This window comes from Austrofundulus limnaeus, unplaced genomic scaffold, assembly GCF_001266775.1.
Source record: "Austrofundulus limnaeus strain Quisiro unplaced genomic scaffold, Austrofundulus_limnaeus-1.0 Scaffold364, whole genome shotgun sequence".
NCBI classification, from domain to species: domain Eukaryota; kingdom Metazoa; phylum Chordata; class Actinopteri; order Cyprinodontiformes; family Rivulidae; genus Austrofundulus; species Austrofundulus limnaeus.
In genome coordinates this window covers 347,945-362,719 of record NW_013952766.1, presented here as the reverse complement: position 1 = coordinate 362,719, position 14,775 = coordinate 347,945, and the positions used below count along the sequence as shown (strand labels likewise).

Sequence of the window (14,775 nt, the reverse complement as noted above, 5' to 3'; positions counted from 1 at the left end):
AACTTAAATATTTAGCTAGCCACCTAAATATTTAGGTTGCAACTTAAATATTTAGCTAGAAAGTTAAATATTTAGCTAGCCACTTAAATATTTAATTTAAATATTTAGCTACATAAATATTTAATTTGCAACTTAAATATTTAGCTACATAAATATTTAAGTTGCAACTTAAATATTTAGCTAGCCACCTAAATATTTAACTTAAACATTTAGCTAGCAAGTTAAATAATTAACTAGCTACCTAAATATTTAGCTAGCTATGTAAATATTTAGCTAGCCACCTAAATATTTAGGTTGCAACTTAAATATTTAGCTAGCAAGTTAACTATTTAGCGTGCCACCTAAATATTTAACTTTAAATGTTAAACATATCGTTAAATATTTAGCTAGCTATAGCTATCTAACCTTAAATACAACTTAAATATTTAAGTAGCTAGCTAAATATTTAACTTAAATATTTAGGTAGCTAGTTGAATATTTAAGTTTCAAGCTAAATATTTAGCTCAAAACTAATATTTAAGTCACAAGTTAAATATTTAGCTTGTTAACTAAATATTTAATTTGTAAATTAAATACTTGTTAAAATGTTTGTGGTAGTTTTTGACTGTGTAACTTTACAAACGACACCTCATAAACAGTTGTTGAGACATTTGCATGTGAAGAACCAGGAAGTGATGTCAGAGGGGAATGTCTGCATGTAAACAGAGTGCTGCTAAAATAGCTAACAACACAGACTGTAGAGAAGAGTCTGATGTTTCTTTAGATTATTTTAATCACTATTAATAGAGAGATGAGGAAGAGTCAGTTCAAATAATATTGTTTCAATAAAAAACCAGGACGTTTTCTTTCTCAAAGACTTCCCCTTTGATGTCACTTCCTGTTTCACTTTAGTTGAGCTAATTTCAAAATAAATATGCCAATTATGTGACATAACAGATGAAATCATGTGTATTATGCCAGGTTTCTTAAATATAAATATATTTTCTTTGACTTTTTGTTTTTCATGGATATGTATGTCACAGGCACTTTAAAGTCAGCATCTCTACGAGAAGTTCGGTTAAATACAACAAAGTGCAGCCTGGTGTCTTTGATCCAAAATGACCAACTTCCTGTTGGCTTTAAACCAAAGGTCCAAACATCAGGTCAAAACTTAAACATGACTTATTAAAGAAAAGCTTCTGGATTTCGCTCCATCTTCAGTCCCACCAGAAAACGCTTCCTCGTGTGAAACAAAGTGAGTTTATTAGATTTAATCTGAGCACTCATCATCAGTGATTGATTGGTTTCTTTGCCAGCCGTGTAAAGCGGTCCAGGTCCAGCTGGATCTGTCTCGGTCCCTGCAGCTCTGACGGCAGGAAGCCACCGAAGCAGCGGCGTCTGTGTGATGGATGCGAGTCATTTCCTCGCTGTCACACTCCCTCCGAGGAGAACTCCCACACACTCGTAAAGCTCACACACGGAACGCTCCATTAAAGCTGCGTTCTGGGATGGAGTACCGAGTCGTGACGAACTCCAGAACCGAGCAGAGAGCCGGGGAGGAGAGGAGGAGCTGCTGAGTGGTGTTCACACTCTGAGGCAGAGAATGGGTTTATCTGGACCGGGACGTCTGAACGCCTTCACTCAGCTTCTCAGGCTGAGAATGCTTCGTCTTAATTTCAATCATTAAAAAGTTTGAAATGTGTCCAGATTTTGTATTTTATGTATTAAAACATGTTTAGTTAAGCTTTAAATTTGTTTATTTATTTATTTATTTATTCTTGTGTAAATTCTTCACAGCATTCACACTATTTAGAGCATTTTTTCTTCCGTACGATTTTCGGAATCAAACTCGTCTCATTTTTTTGTGTTATTTCAACAATTCATGTATCAAAACGTTCAGCTCATTCATGTGAGGGGAGCTATGACTTTTGGTATTTCAGCTATTTATACTTTTTCAGCTATTTCACTTTTTCGGCCACTTTTTTTCCCATTGAAAATGAATGGGGCTATTTTCAACATCCTTAAAACCCTTCAAAATGTTTCTAAATATTTACAAAACCTTGCACATTTTGTTTTGGTTCTGCTCTTTTTCACTTTCTTGTGCTAATTTTAGCTGCTTTTTGCTAGTTGTAGCTTTTTTCTGCTATTTCAGCTACAATTCTGCATCTTTCTGCTATTCTGCTTTTTTTCTATCTTTTTCTGCTACTTTGTGCTGTTTAGGCTTCTTACAGATGCTCTTTTCTATATTCAGCTATTTTCTACAATTTTAGCTAAAGTTCAGCTGATATTAGCTAAAGTGAGCTATTTTAAGCTAAATACACAGTTTTTGTAATTATTACAACTTAATACTGCTAAATTCAGCAAACATGCTCCTTAGCTAATTAAAGAATTTCCAGCTACATTTTAGCTGTTTTACTGAAACTTTCAGCTGTTTTTGCTATTTTACTATAAATGAACATTTTTTGTACTTTTATGCATTTTCTAATGCTAATTTATTTTTTTTACACAACTTTCACTATGTGGGTGTTAATTACAACTTGTGGCTGCTACCTTTAGCTTATTTTTCATGCTAGTTTGAGCTTTTTAAAATTATTTTTCAACTTTAGATCAGCTTCTTTCTGCTATTCTTCTGATGTTTTCTACTTTCTGTTTTTTTCTGCTAATTTGTGCTTGTTATACGTTTTACACATATTCTCAGCTATTTTAGCTTTTAGCTGTTTTTTGTTGTTTTCAACTAGATTTGTGCTCCTTTACTATTTTTCAGCAAATTTAGTTTTTTTTGCTTTTAGCTTTTCAAAGTATGCTCACATTAACACTTTTGCTATTAAATGTTTTCAGCTATATTTCAGCAGTTTTCAGCCTAAGTTTTCAGCAAGAAGCATTCACACTAGCATTTTCACAGGAAATGCGATTTCTCTAGTTTTTATTACGTTGCTGCGTATCGCTGGTTTGTTTCCGCTTCAATATCTTGCTTTTTGTTTTTACATTCAGTTATAAAACAAAATAAAAATGATAAAACATGACACGTTCCTGAGCTTTGCTAACAAACAGTAACTGAGCTCTACCTGGTATTTCCTGCATAAAAACAGCGTTTTAACAGTCCTTTTTTAAACACTGAAATGAGAACGACTGACAAAATATCAAATAAATAATAAAAAATACTATTAAAAGTAAAATTAAAAGTTTTACTCACTGATGAGATGGGGTGAGTAGCTGCCATCTTGAATTCCGAACTTTCCCACGTTCACACCGAGGACCCATCGACATCATCTTTTACCCAGAATGCTTTGCGTGTAAATAAAACGGCCCAGTTTGTGTAATATATTTTTAAAAATGTAGTTTAAAAATTATAAAAACTGAACAGCCTACAGTATTTTTACAGTCTTTATTTTACAGTTAAAATGTATGTTTATTAAATAAAGTCTAATGTTACAACTAATCGTGGATCTCTTTAAAGACACATAAAAGGCCACATTTGGCCTGCGGGCCTTGAGTTTGACACGTGGTTTGAGTTTTATCATATTTCTGGTTTAAATAATTAAACATTTTAAAACTGTTAAAATTTAATTGACGAGGTTAAAGAACCTCCACCTTCATCTTTGTTCAGTCTGGATCAAACTGCAGGATTTAGGGTCGATCCTGAGACCAGCACCAGGTTTCGGCTCGGATCTGATCCGTCTGCAGAGCTGAATGAAACCGGAGCGTGGAAGAAAAACCCGTCTGTAAATATTTACAGCAGGACATTAAACTGCTTCCTCTCCCCTCCTCCTCCTCACCTGTTGCTTTTCAATGGTAACCATGGAAACAGAGCGGTCCTGATGCTGCAGCCGGGCGCAGAGGCTGGCAGGATGCCGGAGCATCCTCTGCTTCAGACGGTCCTGATGTCAAAACAAACCTTTAGTCCAGGAAGTCCTTTTTTTAAAAGAGATTCAGAAAAGTTCAAAACCAGAAGGGTTCTGATCCACACCAGTCCTAATCCAGACCAGTCCTAATCCAGACCAGTCCTAATCCAGACCAGTCCTGATCCAGACCAGTCCTAATCCAGACCAGTCCTGATCCAGACCTGTCCTGATCCAGACCGGTTCTAATCCAGACCAGTCCTAATCCAGACCAGTCCTAATCCAGACCAGTTCTGATCCAGACCAGTCCTAATCCAGACCAGTTCTGATCCAGACCAGTTCTGATTCAGACCAGTCCTAATCCACACCAGTCCTAATCCAGACCAGTCCTAATCCAGATGGTTCTAATCCAGACCAGTCCTAATCCAGACCAGTTCTGATCCAGACCAGTTCTGATTCAGACCAGTCCTAATCCAGACCAGTCCTAATCCAGACGGTTCTAATCCAGACCAGTCCTAATCCAGACCAGTTCTGATCCAGACCAGTTCTAATTCAGACCAGTCTTAATCCAGACCAGTTCTAATCCAGACCAGTTCTATCAGATTATAGGATAAATATAATGGTTGGATCAGATGTTCTGCACGGTTCTGTAACTTTACAGACAAAAAAAAAAAACATAGAAAGAGAATCTAACACTTAAAGACCAAACAGGAAGAAGTTAGAGCCTGGAGTTTCAAAATAAAGTTCCTCGATCCTCTTCAGAATAAGAGTCTGGCTCCTGTTTGAGTCTCCAGTGTTTCTGCTGATGTGAGCTCTGAACAGATGGTTCCTGAAGATTCAGATCAAAAAGAGTTTCTGCAGGTTCTGAGTTCCTCGATCTGGTTCTGTCTGGTTCTTTTAGGGTCTGTTTGGTTCTGTTAGGTTCTGTCTGGTTCTGGTCACACATTAAACCTGCAGTTCTTGTAGCTACATTTAGAACAAACACTTCCTGTCAGTGAGTCAACGAGCAGCTGCCGTCACTGATAACAACCCCTGAAACATATCAACAGGTCCCTGTCCTCTGTCCTCTGTCTGTCCTCTGTCCTCTGTTTGTCCTCCTGTCCTCTGTTTGTCCTCCTGTCCTCTGTCCTCTGTCTGTCCTCTGTCCTCTGTCTGTCCTGCTGTCTGTCCTCTGTCTGTCCTCCGTCCTGCCTTCTGTTCTTAGTCCTGACTTCTGTCTCCATCCTGCTGTCTGTCCACCATGTCCCTCCCCTCTTCTTACTCAGATGTCCAACAAGTTGTCCTGCTGGTTCCAACGTGAACAATTTCTCTGAAGTTAAATTTAAAAATGAATTTAAATAAATAATCGATGCAGGTTTGGCTAACGCTAACACCGCTAATTCCAGTTCTGCTGCTGTTCATGCTAATACAGCCCAATCTAATGATGCTCATTTTAGTTAGCATAAATGTAGCTAACCTTATGCTATTATTCCATAACACTACTTTTAGCTTTCAGCTCAGTTTCAGCAACATGAATCAGAATCAGAGTTCCTGAATTATCCTGATAAAATGTTAGAAATAAGAACTTGTTTCGTTTTATTGTTTCTGATCTAAGACGTTACTTAATCACAAACTTGTCTTTTTTTGCAAAGTCACAGATTTCAGATTTTAAAGACATAAATCATCAGAGATGTTTTTAAATTTAGTATTTTAGCCTGAAACCAAGCTGATGATTCAGAAATAAACAGGAAGCTGTGAGATTTAAATCAGTTTTATTTGTTGGTTTTTCTGCTGCAGCGACGCTCATCACTCTGACACCTCCTGCCTTTTGTTCCCGCCTCTCAGAGGCTCGGTCCGCCGCCCCTCCTCCACCGCACCGTGTGTGTGTGTGTGTGTGTGTCTGTGTGTGTGTGTGTGTGTGTGTGTGTNGTGTGTGTGTGTGTGTGTGTGTGTGTGTGTGTGTGTGTGTGTGTGTGTGTGTGGGATGCGCTCGCCGGTGAACAGGTGTTTCTTGCTCTCAGCCGGAGCTCCAGGCAGGCAGCAGATAGTCGCTCGCTCAGACCCAGGACTGAGACTCTGGTCTTGGGGGGAGCTGCTCCTCCTCCTCCTCCTCCACCAGAGGAGACGACGATCCGATGATCCGGTCCTCAGCAGAACCCGGTTCTGCCGGACGGCTTCGGTCAGAGAGGCTTTAACCCGGCAGAGGATCCTCGGCTGCTGCTCTGTGAGTATCCGAGCGACCGCAGAAGTTCTGGTCGGATCCGAACGGACAACTTTAGAGCCGGAGTTCTGATCCGACAGGTGTCTGCTGTCAGGCTGGAGTTCTGCTGCAGCCCAGCAGGACGTCGGGCTGCACCGCTTGTTAAGATCTGTGATGAATGGTTCTGGTTCTGGTTCTGGTTTAGGTCATTTGCAGATAATTGTGTGTTTTAGTGTCGGTGGAACCTGCTGGAACTTTCTGTGGTTTTGGACCCGGTTCTGGAGGCACCGGGCTGACTCTCCTCTCTCTTGTGTTTGTGCATCAGGTCGGACAGTAAGATCGCCCGCCTGGCCCAGAAGTGGAACCACAGGTCCGTGGGAGATGTTCTGATTCGAGACCCGAAGCCCCTGTACCACACGGGACCACCTCGATCCTCCCTGAGCCTGGACAGGTGAGCTCACACACCTTTTAACATGCTGGTTCTGACGGAACCGGTGTCACAGAGCTCGGTCCGGTTCGGGTTTTTTACTGGAGCTAAAACAGAACCAGCACCGCAAAGTTCTGGTTGTTTCTGATCAAACACAAACATCTGCAGACAGAACACGATGTTCTGTTCAGAATGACACGGGTTCTGCTGGGTCTGAGTTGGGTCGCTGGTTCTGACTTAAGGAGGGGTTTGACCCGCTGCTCTTTACAGAAACTTTCTCCACAGAAGGACTGAGTTCTGGAGACCGGATCGGCCGCTCCAGAACTTTAATATTCAGGTTTTGTTGACTTGGGTCACGGCGGTCCCCACAGGTACGGATCCTGTTTTTGGGTCGGGGTTGGGCTGTAGAAATGAATGAAAAAGTCCTCTTGAGGATAGAAACCCTTAACTGTGTGTGAGAGAGGAATCATCATCAGGTCCTGGTTATATCATCGGTTAACCTGGTAAAGATTAGTTAACTTGTTCTGGTTGATAAAACACTCATCTGATATAAATCACACATCTTTTTTATTAAAGATGTGTTTTTACAGATTGTTTATTTACAAGCAGGTTTAGTTATTTGAAGCATAAACAGCAATTTATCTGAAAATCAAATAAAAGATAAGATAAGATAAAACTTTATTGATCCCACAGGGGGGAAATTTGCACATTTTAACACACAGCTTAATACAGGAGAGGCTGAGAAGAATAATGAAAGATAAATAAAAGATAACAAACAAAAACAACCCCACAATATATACATGTGATATATATTAATGTACATATACCAATGCACATATACACAAATACACAAAAGAAGAATAAAGTTCAAAAACAGAACAAAATTATTTTCTGTTTTATCTTGATTTTAAACCATTTAGTGGAAAATAAATCAGATCTTTCAGGTCTAACAGCTCTGTGTACTTTTTGGTCATTATTTTTTATTGTAAAAACAGATATTAAAATATATATTCTTTAAATTCTTTAAAATATATATTCTATTATTCTATTTTCATTTCCAAAAACAGAAAAAGGCGTGTTTTCTTTTTCTCAAACCAGGAAGTGTAACACTGTTATCAGACCATTTAAGGTGGAGTTAATTAAATAACTTTTTGATAACAGGCAGCTGCCTGTAAATAAGAAAAGCTCAAGTTAACTAGGTTTACATTTATTTAACTGACTGTAGACTGTATTTTTAATTAATATAGCTAGTGTAGCTAATTAAAAAGAAAACATTTATCTAGCGCCACCTTAAATGGTCTGATAACGTGACAAATAAACACCTTTTAATTAATAAATAAACATTAGCTGACTAGTTTGATCAAAACGTGCACAGACCTTTATAGTTTCAGTTTGTTCACTGGTCCATGAGATATTTTGCTAACACACAGACAGTTCCAGGTTCCTGTCATTGTGGCGAATGGTTAGCAGTCAGTGTTATTTTAGTTTTTAGAAAAAGCAGACATGTTTGAATAAATCAGACAGATTAAAAAGATTTTCCTTTTAAAAGCAGCCATAATTTTCTTTTGATTGTCTTAAATGTCAACAAAGCCTTTTGTCGAAGTCGTTTAGCAGAACAAACGGACCCGTTTACCCCGACACCGCTGGGTTTCTGCTCAACACTTTTCTGTTGGCAGTAAAGAACTTTTCAGAGCTTTTCAGGCTTAAAAGGATTTCTTTTGCGCCACAAAAAGCCTTTGACTCTTTACACAAGATTTTTTTTATACTCCGCAGTGAAAATCTAAAATTAAACCTGCATTTATCTGTTAGCTCTGTGGCTGTGAATGGATGTTCTCAGGTAACTCCACAGAATCCAGGTAACCTTGACTGATCCTGTCCTCGGTTCTTTAGGCTCTCTGTGAGCCTTTCACAGATTCTTTCAGAAGGCGGGTCACATCGTGACGAACTCACAGCTGCTTATTACCGTTCATCACTAACTCCATCAGGAACACTGAGACTGAGCAGAACCTACACCAGAGCTGTAGAACCATCTAACAGAACCTGTGGTGCTCACGGGTCAAGAAGTTCTTTGATCCGACTTTGAGTTTTCACACAAAGATTGTTTGTCTGAGTCTTACTTTTTACTCTGTGGTTCTGCCCCTCTTCAACAAGGCATATTACCCAGCATGCGTTTCTTCCCCCTGTGTTTCCATCATGGCCGCCCCCACAGACCCTTCATGACGGCTCTAATCTTTGATGTTCAGGAGGATCAGGGGCTGAATTTATCGGCCGATGATTCCCAACCAGGGGTACGTGTACCCTTTGGGGTACGTAAGCATATTACAGGGGGTACGTGGAAACATTTCCCAGGTGTGTTAAAAAATAAATAAAAATATAACTGATATGTGTAGGGCCCTCTGATTTCCACGATGCGGAAATTGCAGATGGAATCACGGAATTGACACAAAGTGAAATCCAGTATAAAATGCAGAATCTCACAGAATTTGCTAATTTGGGTGAGTTTCTGACATATTTTGGATGCTTTTGCTTCCCTGCTGCCCATTAAAGGGTTTATTTATTTAATTACTTATTCACTTTCAAGGCAACATTTTTATCTTTATGTTTAATTTGAGTTGAAAAGAATAAAATGCCTGAGAATGAAATGTTCTAGGGGGTTAAATAAATAAATTTCATTTAAAAATCAGCTGTTGTACATTATAGTTTTTTTTTTTTTTTGAGAGTCATTACGTTTGACAGAGGGGGGTACTAGTGTATGGCAAAATGGCTCGGGGGGACACAAGTCTAAAGAGGTTGGGAACCACGGGATTACGTCACAGCGCCACGCTGAAAGCTGTCCAAATTTGAAGAGTCTAATTGTGGCCCACAAATGTGTCCTCCGTTTCCACAGTTTTGAGGGACGGGTCCAGTGTATCCACCTCCTCCCACCCTGTCCCATGAGCTATTGCAAGGTGACTGAGAGATCATTTTGTTTGTAATTATGAACAAAGTGAGAGTCAGGAGTACAGTCTAAAAATAAAAATCTGGCTGTAAAAAAATTCAAGTTTAAAGCTGTTGTGTTGTTAAGCTTTTTTCATTTGCATAAACACGTTTTTAATATTCTCATCAGAAACAAACAACCTCGTATGTCGGGTTCCTTAAGTTCTTTATGTATAGCATCTAAGCTAACCTTGTTAATTAATAATAATAATAATAATAATAATAATAATAGTTTTATTTGTATAGCACTTTTCTAAAAACTCAAAGACACTTTATACGACTCAAACATGCTTACAAATAAAACACTTAAGTACATCAACAAAATTAGAAAAGCAACACCCTTAAATGCATAGCACTGGGCATCAAAAATAATAAAAATACAATAAAATAAAAAAAAACAATGAAAATCCTAAAACAGGACATTAATCACACATTAAAAGCAGTTCCAACAAGTTGGGTTTTGATGAGATTTAAATGTGGATAAGTCAGTGAGGCGGTTGGTCAGGGTGGAGGGAGTTGCAGTACTGATTGGTTTTGTGGAAATGTAGAGCTGTACATCGTTGGCATAGCAGTGGATATTATTATTGATACATTCATATTATTTTCAATCTTCATTGCTTCTGTTTAGCATCGTCACTGTTGCTAGTGGACAGGACAAATGCCGGGGTAAGGGTGGGAAAAAAAGCTGAAGGCTAGACGGTCCAAATTCATTCCCACTTTCTTCTGGTCTTTGCATGCAACAAGAGACACGGTCTACGTAGACCGAGTCGACTTCCTGCTGGCTTGAGAGGAGAAAGTCCATGTTTGAATCTTGTGACCAAAGTTGTCTCGGAGGTTTTAAATCTTTGGTGATAAATTGAACATTAGATGTCTGAGGTGTGTTTTAGATTTGCTGTAGATCCAAACCCTCTTAATGCTGTGGGTCCTGAAGTTCTCTGTCATGGAGCTCCATCATGTGTGGCGGTGTCTCACCGACACGCCTCTGACACTCTGACGATGAGGATCTTCATGTGTGAAAACGTTCCTGTCAGTTTTAGTTTGATTGTTTCTGCTCAGCTGGATGTTGGAGCTGAGACGGTTTCGGGTCGGGTCCTCGGTGGTTTGTTTCCTCATCAGGAAGCTGATTAAATCTCCTCGACGCTTATCTTTTCACGCTCCGTCGTGTGCTCAGAAGGATCTGGAGACACTCCTGAAGAGAAGATTTCCACTTCACAGCTTTCTGCTAAAACATCGCATCAACAAGCTAAAGATTCACAGCTCGCCTGCTGCGGAACCGTTTAACTCCGAAGCTCTGAGAGGCCGTCTGGTCTGTTTGGGTTCTGATGTGTCTCCTCGTGATCCTGTCAGAACTGAAACCCACATGTCCTGAAATATCTGGACTGTGTCGCTCAGCTGGTCGGCAGCTCAAACTGTTCTCAGAGCAATCACAGGTGAGGCGGTGAAGTGGTGTTAAAAACAAAAAGTCAGCAGACCACCTCCTTCAAACTACAACCCAGAAATAAAAGTTCTCCCCAGAAAAGATCTTCAGGTCCAGAGAAAAATGTGTTAACAGGTTTAAAATAAACACAGTAAATCTGGAGATCATTGGGTTTTAGATTGTTTTGTGACCATTGTTCTTTTTCAAACCAGAGACACTCAGCTAAACTGATGTCTGGCCTTTAACTGGACCACTCCAGGACCTTTAACTGGTTCTGATTAGAACGGTGGAGTGGTCTTAAACTGGGTGTTTAGAGTCTTTGTCCTGCTGGGAGGTAGACCTCTGTCCTGGTTTCAGATCTCACAAACACTCCAACTGGTTTCCATCAATAGTTTCTCTGTATTTTGTTCCATCTTTTAACTCTGAGCAGTTTCCTCCCATCACGATGCTGCCGACATGGTCCAGACCCTCTTTGAAGAGGGTCTGAGGATGGTCTGAAAGTGGTCTGAATGTCTGAGGATGGTCTAAGAGTCTGAGGATGGTCTGAAAGTCAGGGTTCATGCAGGGTCTTAAAAAGTCTAAAAATTGAAAATCAAAATTTTAGTCCTAAAAAATGTTTAAAAAAAGCCAAGATTTTCATCCAAGGTCTTAAATTTAATTTTGTCAAGTCTTAATTTTTTTAAACTTTCGATCATTCCCGAGAAGTGTTGGCTGCATAAATAAACAAAAAAGTGCCATAATCAGAGGTTGACTGGATCTGTCTTCATTGAAGTGCTTAGTTTCCTATCAGTCATGGTACGTTGTTAACTACAAAATCCTGTGATAACTGCAGGCAAAACATTTCAGTTTACTTCCATGTTTTCGACCTCTTTGATGCTACTGTCATGATTCTTGTTTTTATGGTTCTTTTTGTTAGTATTTTTCAGACTGTTTTTCATTGTTTGGTATTGTCGTGTTTTCTCATTTCCTGTTAGTGTTCTGTTTTCATGTGCCATGTTAACCTCAGTCAGCTTCTTAATGTTTTTCCAGCCTGCCACACTCACCTGTTCATAGTCAGTAATCACCCAGGTGCTTCCACTCCCCAATCGTCCTCTGTAGTGTTTAACCAGTGTCTTGTCTTCATTTCTCCGTTGGATCATTGCCTTTTATGCCTCATCTCTATCCATTGTTATCTTCAGTATTTTGCTGCCACGTCAGCCTTTTTCTTTTGTTATTTAATAAACAAGTTTCTGTTTTTTCATCGAGTCTGCCTGCATTTTGGGTTCAACACAACAAATTCTGACAGCTACAACCCCTTGCATACAGCAGCTTGTTCACCTGCAAAGAAGTTCAGTCATGTCCACTGCTTGTCGTTTAAACATGGGAAAGTGTGTTTTCAATGAAACTTTATCAGTGATTTTTGCACTCTGTTGGAAGCGGTCCACAGCAGTTGATATGAAGGTCTCATAGGTATGAACATTTGATTAAAATAATTTAGTGTTCTTGTATTAAAATTAAATGTTCTTTAATAGCTAAATTGATAGCAATGAAAGGTTTCTATGTTACAATTTCTGAGTTAATGCGTCAGTTTGGTCTTAAATGTCATTCCTAATGTCTTTAAAAGGTCTTAAATTTAACTTACTGAAACCTGCATGAACTCTGGAAAGTTTTTTGAGGATGGTCTGAGAGTCTGAGGATGGTCTAAGGTTCGGAGGATGGTCTGAAAGTGGTCTGAGGGTCTGAGGATGGTCTGAGAGTCTGAGGATGGTCTAAGGTTCGGAGGATGGTCTGAAAGTGGTCTGAGGATGGCCTGAGAGTCTAAGGGTCTGAGGATGGTCTGACGGTCTGAGAATGGTCTAAGGGTATGAGAGTCTGAGGATGTCTGAGTGTATGAGAAGGGTCTGAGGATGGTCTGAGAGTCTGAAAATGGTCTGAGGATGGTCTGAGGGTATGAGAAGGGTCTGAAGATGGTCTTAGAGTGTGAGGATGGTCTAAGGTTCTGGGGATGGTCTAAAAGTGGCCTGAGGGTCTGAGGACGGTCTGAGAGTCTAAGGGTCTGAAGATGGTCTGAGGGTATGAGAAGGGTCTGAAGATGGTCTGAGAGTCTGAGGATGGTCTGAGGGTATGAGAAGGGTCTGAGGATGGTCGTAGAGTCTGAGGATGGTCTGAGAATGGTCTGAGGGTATGAGAAGGGTCTGAAGATGGTCTGAGAGTCTAAGTGTGGTCTAAGAGTCTGAGGATGGTCTGAAAGTATGAGGGTCTGAGTGTGGTCTTAAGAGGTCTTTCTCACCTGGTAATAATTCCACCTGATCACCATCAGAAACATCTCACGTTATCAGATCCATCTTGGACCAAAACATCTTCACCCGTCACTTTCTCAACATGGACTCATGTTGGTCCCTTCAGGACGGCCAGGCCTTCAGTTGTAATGATGCCTTTATATAATTTCAGCTCATTTATAGTTTCTGTCTTATTAACTAACTGCAGGATCCTGAAATGGATCCGACTGATAAAAGCCCTTTAGTATTATTGCTGATCAGTTGCTGTGAACACAGAGAATGAGCCGTTAGCGGCTCCATCACAGAACACTCGTCAGTAATGTGTGTGGCTGCAGCGCCGGCAGGGCCCGGTCTAATAGCTGGAGCGCTGGCACACAGAGCAGAATAAGAGGCAATCAGCAGCAGCAGAGAGCAGAATGTGGCGTCCCGCTGAGCCCAGTGCTCAACAATCAGGTGTGTTTCCTGCAGCCGGCGCCACGTTAGCAGCTGCTTCACACAGTAATGAGTGCGTGAGGAGCTGCAGAACCAGAACCGCAGCCATTTGTCTCATGCACGACCTAATCACAAGAAACAGCAGCCATTAAACTGAGTTAGACTTAAATGGTGCAAATAAAGACACTAAATCTGTTTTTGTTTTGCAGAAAAACTCTAATTATCATCAAGCGGTTGGTGACATTAAAAAGCAACAAATCAGCATTTCTGGAGGGAATCTGGCTGCCCCCTGCAGAGACGTTAAACCTTTTTTAGTTTCTGACTCGTTCAAATGAATTCACTTCTTCACGGAACGTAACCACTGCAGCTGAGCAGAGAGAGGAAAATGTGTAGAAGTTTAATAAAAACAAAATACCTCATGAACATCAGTGTGTCTCATGAGAACCTCTTAACTTCCAGGTGGTTCATGAGGCGGAGCTGGTTCCAAGAGAAATTCTTTACATCCCGAACCCCTAAAACAGGTCTGGGGTCAGAGTCTGTGGGTACCATTAGGAAACAGGCCGGCAGAAATCCAGAATGGCTTAAGTTTTAACTAAATACACAAATACAGGTACAGGTGCAGGTATAGGTGCAGGTGCAGGGACAGGTACAGATAGAGGTCCAGGTACAGATCACCATGTCTGACATCTCTCCCTCCTCCTCCTCAGACGCTTTCCAGGCATCATGACCCAACAGATGCAGAACCTCCAGTTGTCCCAGACCAGGAAGTGTCCCGGTGGGCCGGCCTCGCCCAGCGCTGCGAAGCGCCTCTACCGGAACCTGTCGGAGAAGCTGCGAGGAAGCACATCCTCCTTTGAGGACGCCTACTTCTTCGGGAAGACGGACCGCCTCCGCAAAACCTCGGTGAGCGTGGACATTATTTGATCCTGGTTTGGACATTATTTGTTCCTGGTTTAGACATTATTTGGTCTGTGTTTGGACATTATTTGGTCTGTGTTTTGGATATTATTTGGTCTGTGTTTGGATATTATTTGGCCCTGGTTTAGACATTATTTGATCCTGGTTTGGATATTATTTGGTCTGTGTTTGGATATTATTTGGCCTTGGTTTGGATATGATTTGGCCCTGGTTTGGACATGATTTGATCCTGGTTTGGATATTATTTGATCCTGGTTTGGATATTATTTGATCCTGGTATGGACATTATTTGATCCTGGTTTGGATATTATTTGATCCTGGTATGGACATTATTTGATCCTGGTATGGAC

At 40.4% G+C, this 14,775-nt stretch overlaps 1 protein-coding gene across 1 annotated transcript in view; it reads left to right on the top strand.

Annotated features, from left to right (window-relative positions):
- The window catches only part of ankfn1a (ankyrin repeat and fibronectin type III domain containing 1a), a gene marked incomplete at its 5' end in the record, with an annotated part of 48,995 nt that overhangs the window by 14,936 nt on the left and 19,284 nt on the right, over positions 1-14,775 (top strand). The window contains 2 exon segments of the mRNA XM_014023351.1: positions 6,323-6,448; positions 14,215-14,410. Coding sequence (XP_013878805.1) covers positions 6,323-6,448; positions 14,215-14,410 — 322 coding nt within the window.